Genomic DNA, 18,129 nt, shown 5'->3' on the forward strand with positions numbered 1-18,129 from the left:
GGTCTGGGAAGATCCCACATGCCGCAGAGCAACTAAGCCCATACACCACAACTACTGAGCCCATGTGCCACAACTACTGAAGCTCGTGTGCCTAGAGCCCGTGCTCTGCAGCAAGAGAAGCCACTGCAATGAGAAGCCTGTGCACTGCAACAAGGAGTAGCCCCCGCTCACCCCAACTACAGAAAGCCCGCGTGCAGCAACAAAGACCCAATGCAGCCAAAAATAAATAAATTAATTAATTAATTAATTAATTAGGAAAAAAAGAGAGTAGATCTTAAGTTATCATCACAAGAAAGAAAAATTTTATAACCATGTATTCTGACAGATGTTAACTAGACTTCTGGTGGTGATCATTTTGCAATATTTACAAAAATTTAATCATTATGCCATACACCTGAACTAATATAATGTTATATGTCAATTTTACCTCAATAAAAATTTTAATATAAAATAAAATATACTAAAATTTAAAAAAAAAAGGAATGAAAGCACTGATGTCTATTTCTGGGTCAGTTTAAATAAAACACATCAGGAAACCTTCAGACTCTACTTAGAGAACCATGAATTTGATGATCATACTTGACCACAAATGGAACGTTTTAATCCATTTACCAGAAAGCACTTCAGAACTATCCTCAACAGTTTCATTTAAAAAAATTAGGCAAATTCTGTGACTTGGAGCAACTCAACCCAACTCAGGTCTATGGCGATGTGGCTCTTCGTACTGTATTGTCTGCTCTGGTTTGTATTTAGCTCTCTTAGGCCCATTCTCAACCTCTTGACCCTTTTTGGTAACTCCCTTAGCTCCAGCCTTGAGCTCTGTCCCTAAACCCACTTTCCCAGTGCCTTTGGGACATTTCCATTTAGATGTCTCCCTATCAGACTACTGAACATTCAACAGGCCTAATTGTGAGTTCATTAACTTCCTCCTGAGCTAAACTCTGTCCCCCTATATCTCTGTCTTCGACCTTTGTCTCCCTCGGTATCTACCATACCAAATTTCTTGAATATTTCTTTTAAATGTAAATCAGATTCCGTTTTCGTTTCCCTTATGCAGTTTCAACTCATCTACTCCCTCTTTCCCCAGCTCACTGATAATAGAAAAAAGGCAGAGGTAGGAAGTCTTTTCCCCCAAATCTACTTTTACAACTGATACAGAGATATGAATAACGTCAGTTTGAAATGACAGACATTAAAACAGAACTTCTTAAAGTCCACCAAATGAAAAAAGAACTAAGCTAAAAGTAAGGCTATCTGGGACATCTTGGAAATGTCACAGACTTATCTTTTGTGGCCCAGTTTTATTCCAAAAGAAACACAGAGATAAGAAATAAAACCTGGAGGCTTCCCTGGTGGCACAGTGGTTAAGAATCCATCTGCCACCGCAAGGGACACGGGTTCGAGCCCTGGTCCAGGAAGATCCCACATGCCGCGGAGCAACTAAGCCCCTGCGCCACAACTACTGAGCCTGCGCTCTAGAGCCCGAGAGCCACAACTGCCTAACTCCGAGCGCCTAGAGCTTGTGCTCCGCAATGACCAGAACAGAATGAGAAGCCCGCGCACCACAACAAATTGTAGCCCCCGCTCGCCGCAACTAGGGAAAGCCCGCGCACAGCAACGAAGACCCAGCACAGCCAAAAGTAAATCAATTAACTAATTATTTTTAAAAAAGAAATAAAACCTGTTCATGGGTTTTTGCTTGCTTTACGGAATGACTTTGATGGAAATAGAAACTATGTTTTGACACCTGAAACTAACACAACGTTGTAAATCAACTATACTCCAATAAAAGTTAAACAACAACAAAAAAAGAAACGTTTTGAGCCTAAATTATGGGCTACTTTTACACTTTAAATACTCAAAAATTCCATTACTCACCTTATTTTACAAATGAAGAAGCTGAGATTCAAAAAGATTAACCAAAGTGGTGATTACACAGCTGGTTAGTGGCTATGAAGCTCTCACTGTTTTACTGCATCACAATACATATATACATATTCATTCAAGGTATTGTTGCCATATTATACTTGCTTGACTTGAAACTAGTTTATAAACAGAAATTAGCATAAACAACCCAGTTCAGCAAGTTTGGAAATTAGCTTAAGTATGGGATAATGTAGAGGTTTCATTTGCACTTCCTCATTTTCCAAATTAAATTCAATGGAAGAGAGTAATTCATTTAGGAAGTACAAACAGTGTTAGGAAGGCTCACCATCCCCAGAGCAGAAGGGACTCTAGTTAACATTTACAAAGTGGAAGAGGCCCAAGTAAATTAGCCAAAAGTAGGAATATGGAAATTCTGCCCCTGGCCAGAACAATGGACATAGATTTGTCAAAACAAAGAACAGTAAAGTGAGGGAAGGCAATTTGTCCAGCCCTTATTGTGCTACTTCATGACTATTTTTCCAGTTGCTGGTTTCCTATTCACTCTAACAAAGAAAAAGATTAAACAAAGGATTCAACATTTTGCAAATTTATATTACTCTTTAGCAGAAGCAAAACACTGCACACACTAAGTTATAGCATTCAAAATCCAAACCAGGGAAAACAATAAGATAACAATCTCCAATAGCAAAACTGCCCAGTTCAGTTCTACAAAAGAAAATCTTCCAAGACTTGAGGCCCACTGTGTGTCTTCGGTGCAACCTAAAAGTTTTAATGCTAATACAGACTAAATTTAAAGGTAGGTATCCTGAGGTTATTACTGCTCTGAACTAATCAAGGTATTTCATATAACGCAATAACATCTTGACGTCCATCTTGGCCTTGGGGAATTATGTCAATGAGCTACATCTGGACAGCTGGGAAACAACGTCAGTAATCAGACAGGAGGTAAATTAGCCTTGAGTTTAAAGTACAGAGCTGAAACAACAGGCCCTGAAAATATGGCCACAAAAGAAGGCCCAGGGACACTCTTTCTTTAAACATTGTGTGGGCTGCAGATTTTTCTCCCTGGCTCTCTGCTGGGCTTTTCGGTGTTGAAAACTGCTTCTCAGATACTAGGCTATAGGTGTCAAGGACCACCTAAGTCCTTTTAAAGACGGTTTGTGCACTTGCATTCATGATTTATGATACTTCTTTTTTCCTGGTAAGCCAGAAAGCACTTACTGCCTCGGGGCTTCATCAAACTAGTTAGTCGGCGGTCCAGAGAAGGCATTAAGTGGGTTTCCACTCATGCTCTATGAAATCCCCTCCCCCACCCGCCCCCCACCAATCTCACCCACACACAGTCACACACCCACGCATCCACGGGAAGAAAGCTTTTAAGCAAATAGAACACAAACTCATAGATCCAACCCCTATTACTAATTACTCAGGCACACGTTAAGGACGTGCCAATTTTATAAAGGGATTTTGTTTTAAAACTCTTCCTAGAAACTACCACGGCTGTGCGCTAACAGCGAGTTTTAGTTGGTGTGTACGTGGTTTCTAAGACAGTTATTTTTATCTCTACTTCCTAGCGCGGTGGGGAGGCGGTGCGTTAAGGCAGGTAGTCTGCGACCTCCTTCACTCGGTTGGCTGTGTTTTAAACTGCTGCATCCACGGGCTTGGGGGGTAACGTTCAAGCCGCAGACCCCGCCCTGGCGGCTTGTTCAACTCTAACGACTACAGAAAGTCACTTGGACGTTCCCGTTTGATTGACCTTTGAGGGGTTTGGGTGTCTGTGTTGGGAAAGGGAGGTGGGGATGGAAAGACAGTTTGCACAGATCCTTGTTTGCTTAAGAGACCAGCCTCGCGGGCGTTCTAGAACACGTGCACAGAGCCAGCAAAACAAAACCGACCCGGGTTCCGGGCGGAGAAGGAAGCACCGCCCGATTAACCGAGTGGAGCGGGAACTGCGCTCGGCGGGAGCCCCTGCCTTGGGCCCAGGCGGGTGCTGCTTCTCCAGCCAAGCGCACCCTCCTCAGCCGGCAAGCCCTTGCTCCCCGCGGCTCTCGCGCCCGGAATTCCCGTCCCAGGGACTCCGCACTTTGGCTGCGGGAGGAGGCTGCTCTACGGGGGCTGCAGGGCCCGCTTGTTGCTGTTTTCTCCTCCTGAAATCCTGTGTCACCTTCCGACTGGGCACTTTCCCCGTGGTCCGCACTCGACGGGTCCAGGTCTCTCCCTGCAGCAGTTTCCTTCAAGCGCCGGCTTCTGAACCCCCAGATCCCCAACGGCTCCGCTAACATCGCCCTCCCCAGGGGGTGGGCGGGCAAACCCAGCTCCCCTGGCACTTACACGTGGCCACAGCGGGTCCGGACGGGGTGGTGCAACACCTCGAGGCAGACGGAGCAGTCGAAGGACGTGACGGGCAGCTCGGGGTCCCCCCTGCGCTCCAGGGCCCGCGGGGTGGCCGAGGCGGGCGCGGATTTTCCGCTATCGCTGCTCAGCACGGAGCCCATCGCTGCGCCTCCGGCCCAAACCGTTGCCAAGAGCCCGGTGCCTGCTGCCGGCTTGTTTTGTTGTCCCGCGGTGGAGGAAGGAAGTCCCGGCCCAGCCGCGATCGCCGCCTCCCAGAGCGCGCAGCCAGCGCAGCCCCGAAGCAGCCTCCGCCGCGGGGCCCAGCCTCGGTCTGCGGCAGGCCGAGTGCGCGGCCGCGCGTCTGAAGTGAGCCTTCGCTCGCTGCCTAAGTCTAGGCTTGGAGGCGGAGGCGGCCGCCGCACCGTGCACGCCGCGACGTCCAGTGGCCCTGGGAGGCTTGAAACCTGACACCTCAACTGCAGAGCAGAGGACCTGGGCGGGCAGTGAGCCTTCCAAGCAATCGCCCGCCTCCTCCTTCCGAACCACTGTAGCAAGTGAATGAAAGTGCGGGCGTGGTCCTGTTTGAAGGCAATCAGAGAACACCCACTTGTAAGGTGTTGGTCCTATGGGTCCTGCACTGTTGTAATCATAATAGGCCACAAAGATGATCTACGAGCGTCTCCTAAGAAAGTGCTAATCACCACTTCCGTCATGTAATCAACACTGCATAAATGGAGAGGTAGCATGCAGTAGTGGAAAGAGTTCTGGGACCGGGATTCGAATCCTAACGCTAGGACAGGGATTCTAGTGCTAAATCCTAGGACCCTCCCGACACCCACCCCGTCCAGGTTCGTCGCCTCAGAATCTCCTGCTGTTGTTTGTATTCCCCTCTCCATCCTCTTTTGAATATTTATGACCAAATATAGCATTTATTAATTCACGCGTTTAATAAGGCTTTAAAGCCCACTGCATGCCAGACTCCTTTCTGGTGATGGGGACACAGTCCCCAACAAGCAAACAAAATCCCAGTTCTCGCAGAACTTACTTAAAAAACTTTTTTTTTTTTTTTGAGATATAAATTCATGCTCTTTTTATTTAAAAAAATCCATGGTAATACATAATATGCATATGCAATACACACAAACGATAATATATAATAATCCTATAAACTTCACCCAGTTTTCCCCAGACTTTACTTTTAATGAGAAGCTATAAGTAATCAACAATAAATAAATAAATGAACAAGTTTATTTCAGCTGATAAGAGCCAAAAAGAAGATAAAACAGGGAGTGAGGATGGGGGCGGGGAGGGTAAGAAGGTCAGAGAGGACTTCTTGGATGCGGTGACATTTGAGCAGAGTCATGAATAATGAAAAGGAGTCAGCCATTCAGAGATTTAGGAAGAAGCTCTGGGAACAGTGAGCGAGGCAAGAACAACAACAACAACAAAAACCAGAATCAAGGGTGTGGAGCTGGAGCATGAGGGACCAGGGGTGTAAATGCGATGAGATAAGGTAGGAGACGGTCCTGATCATACCCAGTCTTACAGGGCAAGACCAAGAGTTTGGGTTTGATTCCAGGTGCCATGTTTGAGTTACTTCCACTGCTGTGTGGTTTGGAAAAGACAGGAACAAAATAAGAATGGAAGCAGAGAAACCAGTTAGGAGGCTACTGAATGAATCCAAGTGAGGATAATAATGGCCCGAACCAGGGAGTCATCTGGGTATTAGGTGAGAGATGGACAGGTTTGTGATATATTTTAGACAAAGACCTAAATGGGCTTGCTCATGAATTGGATATAGGAGTGAAGGAAAGATAGCTATTGCTACCTGTAAAAGATAAACAAAAACCTTCCCTTGATCCCACATTTCCCTCAGCTCCTACACTATGTCTTCTTTAAGGCCAAATTTCTTGACCTGATTCTCTACTTTTTAGGTCTTCATTTCTTAATTACTCCATCCTTATGCCATCTAACCTGGGTTCTGAACTGACCACTTTATCTGTCCAAAAACTGCTTCGTCATCAGTGTTACTGGTGGGTGGCTTTTATGCGGATAAATCTAATAGACTCCTTTTAGTCCTTTTCTTGCTCACCTCTCAACTGCATTTGTCAGTGTTGACTGCTCCCTCCTTGTAGAAACACGCTTTGGCTTTCCTTCTTTCTTTCTGGCTGTTCTTTCTCAGTCTCCTTCACTGGACTCCCCTGCTCCATGGAAAAGCTAAGTGCTAGGGATCGTAGGATTCTGTCTTGGGACCTTTTCCTTTCTGATCACTCATTCCCTACCTAAGAATCTCAAAAATCACATAGATTCTGTTACCACCTAGATTCCAAACTCTTTATCTTTCCTCTAGGCACTCAAATGCCCAACTGCTTGCTTGATATAATCACCTGGTTGCTTCAGGCACCTTCAACTCAACACCGCCAACAATGAACTCATTATTGTGACTTCCCACCTGTTCTACCTCCAGTTGTTTATTCCTCTCTTAGTAAATGGCATCATAATCTACCTAGTAGCTCAGTCCAGACTCCTGGGAGCCATCTTTGATTTCTCCCTCTTCTTCACTCACGTTGAATCAACCCCAATCACAGTTCTGCCTCCAATATATCTCTCAACAGTTCTTGAATTGTTTCATTTTTCTCTATTCCCATGGCCAGCCACCACTTACTTTAAACCACTGTGTTCTCTTGTGTGACCTGTTGCAATAGTTCCTATCTTCTCCACCTGCATCCACAACTGCCACTGTCCAATCTATTATTCACATCGCAACTAAAGTGACCTTTTGAAAAGATATCCTATCTTGTGTCACTCCATGCTCAAAAGACTTAAATGGCTCTCCATAACCCTTAGGATTACATTTCAAATCCTTAGCATGATCTATGAAGCTCTCCATGGTCTTACTCCTTCCATAACTATAATCAGTAGAATACCTTCAGCAGCAGGGAATAGAAATTCAACTGAACGCGCCTTAATCAATGAGGATATTTGTTATCTAATATGTAAATTAGTCCAGAGCGAAGCAGTTCCAGAGTTGGCTCTGCAGTTAAAGATGTCCTTAAGGTCTCAGCCCTTTGCCATCCCCAGTGTATCAGTAGTGTCTTCCTCATGGCAGAAAGATGGCAGGAAATGCTCCAATAATCACATCTACACACAACCATCTCCAAAAACAGAAAGGAAAGATAGAGTTTCCTTCTATTAGCTCCTTCTCCTTTTAAGTGGGAGGAAAACATTTCCTAGGGGCCTTCCTCTGCAGACTTCCCCTTATATCCTATTTGTCTAAACTGGGCCCCATGACGGTTCTTAAACCAGTCACCAGCAGAGGATAATGAGGGTATTCTAACTGGCTTAAACTCATAATATACTCCATCGGGCTTGGCACTTCAGTTGTCTGAGCAATACATTTAGGGGTTCTTTACTGGGAAAGAAGAAGATAAGGAAATTGGATAGGCCAACAATAGGGCCTCCCAAAATACCATTGTGGGCCCCATCTGCTATCACTCTCTCCCTTATTCTGCATGGTCCTAAATTTCTCTACTTCTTACAATTCCTTGACTGTACTAAGCTCTTTCTGACCTCAGCACCTTTATACATGCTTTTTTGCTCTGTTTGAACACTTCCTACCAACACCCATGACTCTCAGCTCCCTCTAATTCAAATCTCAGGTCTTAGTTTGGTGACTTTCTACACCACATCCATCTCATACTATCATCTCCTTGATTTTCTCATAGTCTGCGGTATTGGCCTTCCTGTTTCTCCTGTGGCGGCTACTCTAAGAGTAGACATAATGAATGTGACGTGTAGGAGGAGCCTTGCGTGTAGGAGCTGATACATGTATTTATCTTTATATACGTAATTCAATACTAATTTCACAAGATAGATATTATATGTTCCCATTTTATAGGCTCGGAGAATGTAACTTAGCAAAGGTCACATAGCAAATATGTGGCAGATCCATACTTTAACACCAGATCTTTTGTTTTAAAATCCATGTGCTTTTCACTAAGGCACTTGTGTAGAGATGAGAAGTACTGAGAATCTTAGAAAAGAATAAGACCAAAATTAGATAAATTAAGGCAGGAAACTGGGACCTGGGAGGATAGATGAAAATTAAACATCTGATATTATTTATAAGGCTCTTAATAAACTTATAAAATTGACAGTAATGATGATGATGATGATGATGGAGGAATCAGCCAGAGAATAAATTTACAATCCAGACTCTAGGCCCTGAAAGGCATCAGAAGTATAGGTTAGTACAAAAGAAATTTGAAAGCCCTATAATCAACATCTCTGGTATCAGGAAGGCTGATGAATCTCTCACTAAATCAAAAGGAGAATAAAATGCCAGAAAAAACACATACTTTCCTTACTTAGTTCCTTCTAGGAGTAATGAAAAGAAATGAATTTACAATTTTAAGTAGTGTTGAAGATACGAGAAAGACGTCTCTATATTCTTTGAAGTTTATTGTTCATATCAGAAACTTAGAGGAAATCTAAATGTCCATAATAGGAAAATGTTTTTGTAAAGTATGGTAAATTTACTTAACAAACAGATAAAGCACCATTTAAAAATGTGCAGCTTGGACTTCCATGGTGGTGCAGTGGTTAAGAATCCGCCTGCCAATGCAGGGGACACGGGCTCGAGCCCTGGTCCAGGAAGATCCCACATGCTGCGGAGCAGCTAGCCTGCGCTCTAGAGCCCTCGAGCCGCGACTACTGAAGCCTGCATGCCTGGAGCCTGTGCTCCGCAACAAGAGAAGCCACCGCAATGAGAAGCTCGCGCACCGCAAGGAAGAGTAGCCCCTGCTCACCGCAACTGGAGAAAGGCCGCCCACAGCAATAAAGACCCAACGCAGCCATCTCCCCTCCGCAAAAAAATGTGCAGCTTGCCATTTTTAGGCCCGTTTGTAGTGTTTCATTTTAAAAATGCACGTGGGTGAAAAGACAGGGATGTTTATTATAGTATTGTTTGTAATAGCAAAATATTAGAAATACTTTGAATGTCTACCAATACAAGAGTGATTAAATACATTATGGTACATCTTTACAATGGAATACTATGCAGTCTTTAAAAAAGAACAGCAACTCTGTAACTCTCCTCCAAGGAAGCTCTCCAACATATATTGTTGTGAAAAAGGCTTTAGGAGCACAACTGTATGTATTGAATACTATCATTTATATTTTTTAAAAGCCCATATGCACGCATCCACACATACATACACACACACACATATTTGTACTGGCATATGCATATTAATATCCTTAAAAATATACACAAGGAATGAATAAGTGTGACTGCCTCAAGGGAAGGGAACTAATTGGTTGCTGGGGAGCAAGAATGGGAAGAAGTAATTTTATTGCATGATCTTTTGCATATTTTGATATTTGTGCTGTGTATGCACTGTAATAGATAAAAATTAATTTTAACATACATATACCCTTTAATGCAATAATTCTAATCCTTGAACTAATGTGTAGACAAACATATAACAAGGAGATATAAACAGAAATGTTCTTTGAAGCATTGTCTATAATATCAAAAATACGCAGCTAACAAAATTTCCATGGGGAATGATTAAATATATTATGATACACACATTCTATGGAAGGCAATGCAGTAATAAAAAGAACAAGCCAAATTTTATGGCACTTAACTATATATCAGGTATTAAGCTAAGTGCTTTATATATAGTAACTAATATAATCCTCGTGGTAACCGTATGACATAGGTAACTAATTTTGTCCTCCTGATTTTCTAGAGAAACAGAGGTGCAGATAGGTTAAAAACTTGCCTCAGATCACATTCATGGTAAAAAGCAGAGCTGGGAGTCCAACCCAGGAAATCTCTCTCAATACCTATGAATTTAACCACTATGCAATACGGGCCTTCCCTGGGATAACATGGGAGGTATCTCTAAGACACTGTTAACTAAACAGGGATATTGTTGAAAAAAGAGATGTTATACTTCTTATGGAGAAAAAGCATTAAATATTTCTCACTGGGGGACGGCAGTGCAGTACATCTTCAAGATCCTAGCTCTTTCTCTTGCTGAGTGACCTTGGCAAGTTACTTCTTTGGTTTCGTTTCCTCATTTTCAAAACACAGATAATGTTTACTTGTAGAACTGTTGTGAGAGGTCAAATGCAATAATGTTGAAACCCTTGCTCATTGCCTGGCAGGTAGTATTAAATAAATGTTAGTTACCTCTGGCTTTGTTTATTCAGCAAACATCCAAGGAGAGCCTACCGGGTGTCACGCTCCTCACTAGACTCTGGGGACACAAGCAGGCGCAAGACTCAATGGAGGGACTTCCCTGGTGATGCAGTGGTTAAGAATCTGCCTGCCAATGCAGGGGACATGGGTTCAATCCCTGGTCCAGGAAGATCCCACATACCGCGGAGCAACTAAGCCCGTGCGTCACAGCTACTAAGCCTGTGCTCTAGAGCCCATGAGCCACAACTACTGAAGCCTGCGCGCCTAGAGCCTGTGCTCTGCAACAAGAGAAGTCCCTGCAATGAGAAGCCTGCACACCGCATCGAAGAGTAGCCCCCGCTCGCCTCAACTAGAAAAAGCCCATGCGCAGCAACAAAGACCCAACACAGCCAAAAATAAATAAATAAACAAACAAACAAATAAATAAATTTATTTATTAAAAAAAAAAAAAAGACTCAATGGAGTGGAAGCTGTTGTTTTTGTCTGCCCAGTATCTCCTAACCTTTTTCAGTAACAGCACCACATCCTCTTCCTTTGGAGGAACTGACTTTCCGTCATCTCACACGACCTCAGTGGGGCCACCAATCATGTGTCTGCTTTGTAGCCCTCATTGCCCTCCCCTGTCCTGAGTAGGAGTTCCTGTTGCTGGGATCTGCAGCTTCCCTGGTGTCTGTCCTTCCTAAGTACAGTTGACACACTTCTTATTTATCTCCCGGCTATGCAGTATCTTACCAGTGCTTCCTCTTTTTTCTTGATTAATTTACTGAGTTGAGTTCTGTTGCTTGCCACCAAACTCACTTACATATTTATTCTGTGTTCTCAAGGCCTTTCATGGCCAAGTAGGTAAGATGGACAGAAAAATAGCATTACTTTTGTTATTCAATATGATAAGACCAATCTATACAGAGAAAGATCATTATTGGTGCTGACTTAGCCCAGGTGGAATGTAATGAAGGGGAGGAGAAAGAAAGAGCATTCCAAATAGAGGGAATCTGGAATGAAAGATAGAAGGGCAGAGCATTCCAGATAGAGGACCTGGTGAGCACAGATAAGGAGGCAAGCAGCAGCACGCTCTGTCCGAGTCTACAAGCAGTTCTCTGTCGCTGCAATTTTATGCACACAGCAGGCGGTAAGGAGAGAAAAAAACCAGAGACCGAGGCAGAGGTTATATCATGAAAGCTGTATTTGACAGGTGAAAAAATTTCAACTCGCTTCTGTGGCTTAGCGGAGCCAGTTAGGAGGTTAGGTAGAAGAGTGGAATGGCCATACTGCGATTTTGACAAGTCACTCTGTTCATGTCAAGGGTTCTCAAACTTTATGTAGCATCAGAATCACCTGAGGAGTTTATTAAAATGGCCTCATTCCAAGATATTTCAATTCAGGGAGCCAGGAGTGAGCTATGGAAGTTGCATTTTTAACAGTCTCCCAGCTGGTTCTGATGCAGGGGGTCAGTGGACCATTCCTTGAGAAATGTGGTTCCACATGATGGGCAAGCAGCAGATCCTTTGGGTTACTTTGACAACAGCAGAGATGTCAGTTTCCAGGAGAGAGTTACTTACATGCGTTGCTAATGTAATCTGTCCACCACCTTGACCCTGCCTCCTCAATACTGGATGAGATTACACTGGTAAATACCACGGCACCGAAACATACATATCTCTGTATTTACAAAGACAATTTAAAAATTCCTACCTATAAACCTATCGAGAGTAATAAAGATTCATAGTGTTCGTCAGAAATACGGGCATCCGACGTGTGATCCTGAATGGTGTTAGCACACCTCCACAATCTGAAGTGTCATTTGATGGTACAATGAGGCACGATTCTCTTCTTAAAGGGAGAAGAACATCATCACAAATGAAGTTTTGCTGAATGAAAGACCTATGAGTTCCCCCCCAGGTGAGGTCCTAAATCTTCGTCTCTGCTTTCAGCATAATTGGTCTTTCACACTTGAATACTGTCCTCAGTTTTCCTGCTAAGCAATCTCACTGCTGTTTGTTGCTAGGTTTCCCAGGTAGCATGTTAGGGGCAGCTGTCCCCGTGCCTTTCCGACCATTGCCATTTTCTGCAACCATGGACAGTCACATTACAGCATATTCTCAAAACATGCTGTCTGACTCCAGGAATAACTCGGTGAAATATTTCTGTAACTTTCAGTAGACAGCACAACTGAGTAACGTTTGAACCAAATCCACATTGGGGTGTTCTACTTCAATGAACATGAAATCATGGCATGCCTAGAATGGGAAAAGACCATAGAGGGTTTCTGACCCAGTTCTCTCATTTTGCAGATTAGTAAACTGATTTCCAGTGAAGTGAAAGCAGTTACACTGCATCCTTCAACATTTCAAATGGACACATTTGAAAGAAAAATTAAGGCATTAAGTACTCGGAAAGCATTGGCATATTTATAAGCGACATAGTCTATTTGGGGAGGCAAGATCACAAATGATGAAAAGATAAGTAACAATAAATGATTTAAATAGTAGTTTGAAACAAAATTAGAAGCAATATTAACAAAGTAGTCCATGATTAATTGTATACAAATATAAGATCTCTTTGTGATTTTGCACAACACCAACATTTGCCATTGAATATTCTTCTATTACCTACACAACCATCCATCTTTTATCACAGAATAATGTCAATGTTTCAGGCTTTGATTCCAAAAAAATGTGATTGCTTTCTGTGCTGCCATTATAAGCAAATAATATAGATAAATTATGTCTTTTCACCTAGGGAAGGCAAAAATATACTTTATTGGTACACATGAGTGTATATAAATATGCTCCCATTATGGAAGTCTTCTTTAAGCTATCAGATAATAAAGATAACAACAGACACTATTTTTTTTTTATAAATTTATTTTTATTTATTTTTTATTTTTATTTTTGGCTGTGTTGGGTCTTTGTTGCTGTGCGCGGGCTTTCTCTGGTTGCAGCGAGCGGGGGCTACTCTTCGTTGTGGTGCGCAGGCTTCTCATTGCAGTGGCTTCTCTTGTTGTGGAGCACGGGCTCTAGGCGTGCAGGCTTCACTAGTTGTGGCACGCGGGCTCAGTAGTTGTGGCACATGAGCTCTAGAGTGCAGGCTCAGTAGTTGTGGCTCACGGGCCTAGTTGCTCCGCGGCATGTGGGATCTTCCCGGACCAGGGCTCGAACCCGTGTCCCCTGCACTGGCAGGCAGATTCTTAACCACTGCGCCACCAGGGAAGCCCAACAGACACTATTTTGATTGATTACTACAAATCATGCACAATGCTTAATGCCAAGTACATATATGGATGTATGTATATGTCAGTATTATAACAATTAAGCCATGTATACATTCATATACATACATGTGCGTTTATATACATATGTGTGTGTATAGTTGAATGTTTACAATGACATATTTCTTTCTGATCCCCTTTTCAAAATTTAGGCTAAGAGAGTAACTTCTCCAAAGTCGAACAATCCCCATGTGGCAGAGCCAGAGTTTGGCACCACATAGCTCAGCCTCCTAAGTCTATGTTTGTGGTCACTATGCAAGGTTACAGGTGTCAGGTTTTTCCCATTATAGCATCAGATATATAGGTAGGACTGAGTCTGTTTTATTTATGCTGTTTGTTTCCTTAGGTTGACACTCTGAGTTCCCAAATCCAGAAAATAATATAGGATATGGTGAAAACAGACTTGATTTTTTTAAGGCATAACATAGGTAACTGAAAATATCTTACAGTATTAAAGATGTCCCTAGAATAAAGCAGGTGTAAACTTTGTTATTCCCACTTTACAAATGGACAACTCAAGCATACAAATAGGTCTAACACACCATTTATTTCTAGCCTATGCCCTCACAATTTGAAAGGTACGTCAGTTGAAAAAGAAACACAGAAATTATGTTAGAGGTTAAATTCCAATGATCTGGAGTGGCAACAACAGCTACTGTATGAATTTTATGAAGAAATTTCTGGGAAAATTAATGGTAAGAGCTCTTTTTCTGTGCCTCAAACTGAAGAACAACTTCTCCTCTTAAAAAATAGCATAGCAGTAAGGGTTGTGGGTGTCATTTTTTTGACATTATATCCAAATCCATATCAGTTGCACCATGTGAAAGACCAGTGGTGTCCTCAGATGTTGAAGTAAACAACTACTGTCTATAAGAAAGTTCTAGAATAAATACGTTCTATGCAGTGCTTGTGTTCCTCTTTTTCCTCCTCTGTTTGTATTTGGTCTTCTGATCTTTTGCACAAGCAATAGGAAAAGTGGGACAGGGTGGAGAGACACGGTCCACCTGGGAATTAGGTGCATACCCCTGGGCCAGGATGAGGACATGCTGTGAAGCAGCCCTCCAGGTGCTGTGCTAGATACACAGAGCCTTTTTCCAGATGGTGCCCAGACAGGTTAGGTGAGGTGCTGGCTGAGTGGGGTCACTTTGTGTCCCTTTACAGTTAGCAGCACATGTTGAAAGAAGAGGTATTGTGGACCAATGGACACTGGAGTAAGTTTATTAATTTTAAGACTTCAACTGGGATTATTAAAAGTGTAGCAGTTCTCCAACTTCAGTTGGAGTATACCAAAATAACATATCATCACTGTAAATGGAAATTTATTAAAAGCACAATATCCAAGATTTATATAAAAGATCATACAAAGAGAATTAACTTAAATCCATAAGTCCTTCAGGGCACCAGGCAATTCGATCCAGCATGTTAAGAATGTGCCAAAAAAAAAAAAAAAAAAAGAATGTGCCACAATTGTTTTGTAGTGTATGTATATACCTCTAATGAATTGTATTGGCCTATTTTCTTCTCTTATTGGTCCCCGTATAAAACTGGCTTCCCATCCAATATGTAAAACCAGTCACTATTAAAATGCCAACGAGGGTCTACTGAGCATTTTTTTTTTTTAGCAAGCAATTTTGTGATCGGAAGCATATCAATCATATGATATCGCTTATATGTGGAATCTTAAAAGACGGTACAAGTGAACCTATTTACAAAACAGAAATAGAGTCACAGATGTAGAAAACAAACTTATGGAGGGAAATGGGGGAGGGGACTGGGATTGACACATACACACTACTATATATAAAATAGATAATAAGGACCTACTGTATAGCACAGGGAACTCTACTCAATACTCTGTAATGACCTATATGGGAACAGAATCTAAAAAAGAGTGGATATATGTGTATGTATCACTGATTCACTTTGCTGTACACCTGAAACTAACACAACATTGTAAATCAACTATACTCCAATAAAAATTAATTTAAAAAAGAAACACACCAATACAGTTTGTCTTTTTTTAAAATAAATTTTAAAATTTACATATGAGTCTAATCAAAGATGATTCCACTCAAAAAAAGAGAAATAAGCAGCTCTATATTCACCTTATATTTAACCTTTGTATTTACAACTGCTAACTGTAATACATAAACTAACACACTCAAAAGATTTAATGGGGGCTTCCCTGGTGGCACAGTGGTTGAGAATCTGCCTGCCGATGCAGGGGACACCGGTTCGAGCCCTGGTCTGGGAAGATCCCACATGCCACAGAGCAACTAGGCCCGTGAGCCACAACTACTGAGCCTGCGCGTCTGGGGCCTGTGCTCCGCAACAAGAGAGGCCACGATAGTGAGAGGCCCGCGCACCGCGATGAAGAGTGGCCCCGGCTTGCCGCAACTAGAGAAAGCCCTCGCACAGAAACGGAGACCCAACACAGCCAAAAAAAAAATAAATAGATAAATAAATTAAGAAATCACCCCCATGTTTAAAAAAAAAAAAAAAGATTTAATGGAAATACTGCTTTATTAGATTTGCTTCAGAGAATCATCTGGAACTCCATTGCCAGATAAGAATGAGTAGCCAAAAGGTTGGTCAAAAACTGAAGTTATCAATAGTGATGGTAGAGTAGCAGTAATGCAAAGGACAAGCAAAATTTAAGTGGAAAATTTTTATGTTAGAATAATATAAAATTAACATTAATTATGAGTTAATTCTATCCTAAACATAAAACTTACAGGAATAAAAACTAAACACGAATTGTAAACTGAACCACTGTGCCCCTGGCCTAACTCAGAAATAATGGCCTTTTCTATGGCATAGCGGTGGCCTCCTTCTAGCTTGTCTCTGTGTCAAAGAGAATACAGAAAAATCAGGGGATTGTAGGTCAGCAGTTGCAGAGGTAAGAGAAGGATCAGTGTTTCCTTCACTTTCAGGCTCTGGAGAGTACTCCTTCAGGCAACAGTGGAAAAATCAATGCCAGATGGCTCTCAAGGAGATGCTGCTAATAGTTCTGTTATTGTCAAATCCCCTGTGGAAAAATTCCGATACAGCAGGGCGGGGCTGCAGACTTCATATCTCGTGAACCTCTGCCTTCCAAGGTAGAGGAAGCCGCCGGCGCGGTCTCACCCACAGGCCCTAGCAAAGACTGTTTTTCCCAGTACCAATCAGTTATGACTTGGTTTTCAGACAAACAGCAGAAATTTCCTCCCTTTTCCACCTTTGATTTGTGTTGAAGTGGTATTTTAATCAGTTAAAGAAAATTAATAAATAACGTTAGCTACTACTTATAAGGCACTTACCATGTGCCGTTTAAGTGCGAAGTACATTACATAGCTTAGCTCATTTCATCCTTCACTCTTAAACCGGTATTACTACCTCCATGTGAACTTAAATAACTGGCATAAGACCATGCAGCTTGTAAGTGGTGGAGCTGGAAGGTAGACACGGGTCTGTATGACAATGAAGTTTCAGTTTAATTGCTGCTCTGTGTTTTCTGTTCTAAAGTATAGAATTTAAGAGAAAAACTTCATAAATAATCCCATAGCCCTGGTAAAACTGCTTTCATTTTCTTGCATTCCCTTTCATTATTCATAGGAATATCGCTGGCAACTTGTTTTCCGTTTATTGTTCTCTCCACCTACCCTATCCTTTCGGTTTAGCAAGAGTAACCACTTTCCTAGAAATGACCTTGCACCCAACACCCCGCCCCCAGCCACCCTCCACTGTTTTTGTTTTTGACTTTATTTTTATTTATTTATTTGGCTGCATTGAGTCTTCATTGCTGTCTGCGGGCTTTCTCTAATTGTGGCAAGTGGAGGCTACCCTTTGTTGCCATGTGCGGGCTTCTCATTGTGGTGCCTTCTCTTGTTGCAGAGCACCAGCTCTAGGTGCAAAGGCTTCAGTAGTTGTGGCGCGTGGGCTCAGTAGTTGTGGCTCACAGGCTCTAGAGAGCAGGCTCAGTAGCTGTAGCGCACGGACTTAGTTGCTCCGCAGCATGTGGGATCTTCCTGGACCAGGGCTCGAACCCGTGTCCCCTGCATTGGCAGGCGGATTCTTAACCACTGCGCCACCAGGGAAGCCCCCCGCCACTGTTTATTAGTTCAGGGATGGCTACCTGACCCAAGCTGGGCTGAGAATTCTGTTCCATAGGCATTTCAAAATTCGGGCAGAGAGATTTCAAAATATAGAGAAGGAAGGGAGGGAGGGAGGGAGGGAGGGAGAGAAAATGAATCAGTTCCTCTCTGCATTGGCTGTAACTTGTAAAATTCTGAAGCTTTGTGTCATTATGTTCTTCATTGTGGACTGCAGAATAGAGAAAGCCTTTGGCAATAAGAAAAATGCAGAAGCACTGGGGAGACATGGAGAATGAGGAAGACCTTGGATTCTCTACAGTGCTTCAGGCTTTAGTTTATTCCTGATGCCCAGTGGG

General features: G+C 42.5%; 1 protein-coding gene across 3 annotated transcripts in view; it reads right to left on the reverse strand.

Annotated features, from left to right (window-relative positions):
- Positions 1–8,513, reverse strand: part of RNF125 (ring finger protein 125) — a 55,415-nt gene extending 46,902 nt beyond the window's left edge. The window contains exon 1 of one of the 3 annotated variants that reach the window (XM_082354406.1): positions 4,219–8,513. In XM_082354406.1, the coding sequence (XP_082210532.1) occupies positions 4,219–4,382 (164 nt within the window). In that variant the 5' untranslated portion in view covers positions 4,383–8,513. The remainder of the gene's footprint in view (positions 1–4,218) is intronic. The other 2 variants (XM_082354407.1, XM_082354405.1) reach the window with 2 other exon arrangements.
- Between the last annotated feature and the right edge of the window lie 9,616 nt (positions 8,514–18,129).

This window comes from Balaenoptera borealis (genome assembly GCF_965194805.1).
Source record: "Balaenoptera borealis genome assembly, chromosome: 14".
In the NCBI taxonomy this organism is placed as follows: Eukaryota; Metazoa; Chordata; class Mammalia; order Artiodactyla; family Balaenopteridae; genus Balaenoptera; species Balaenoptera borealis.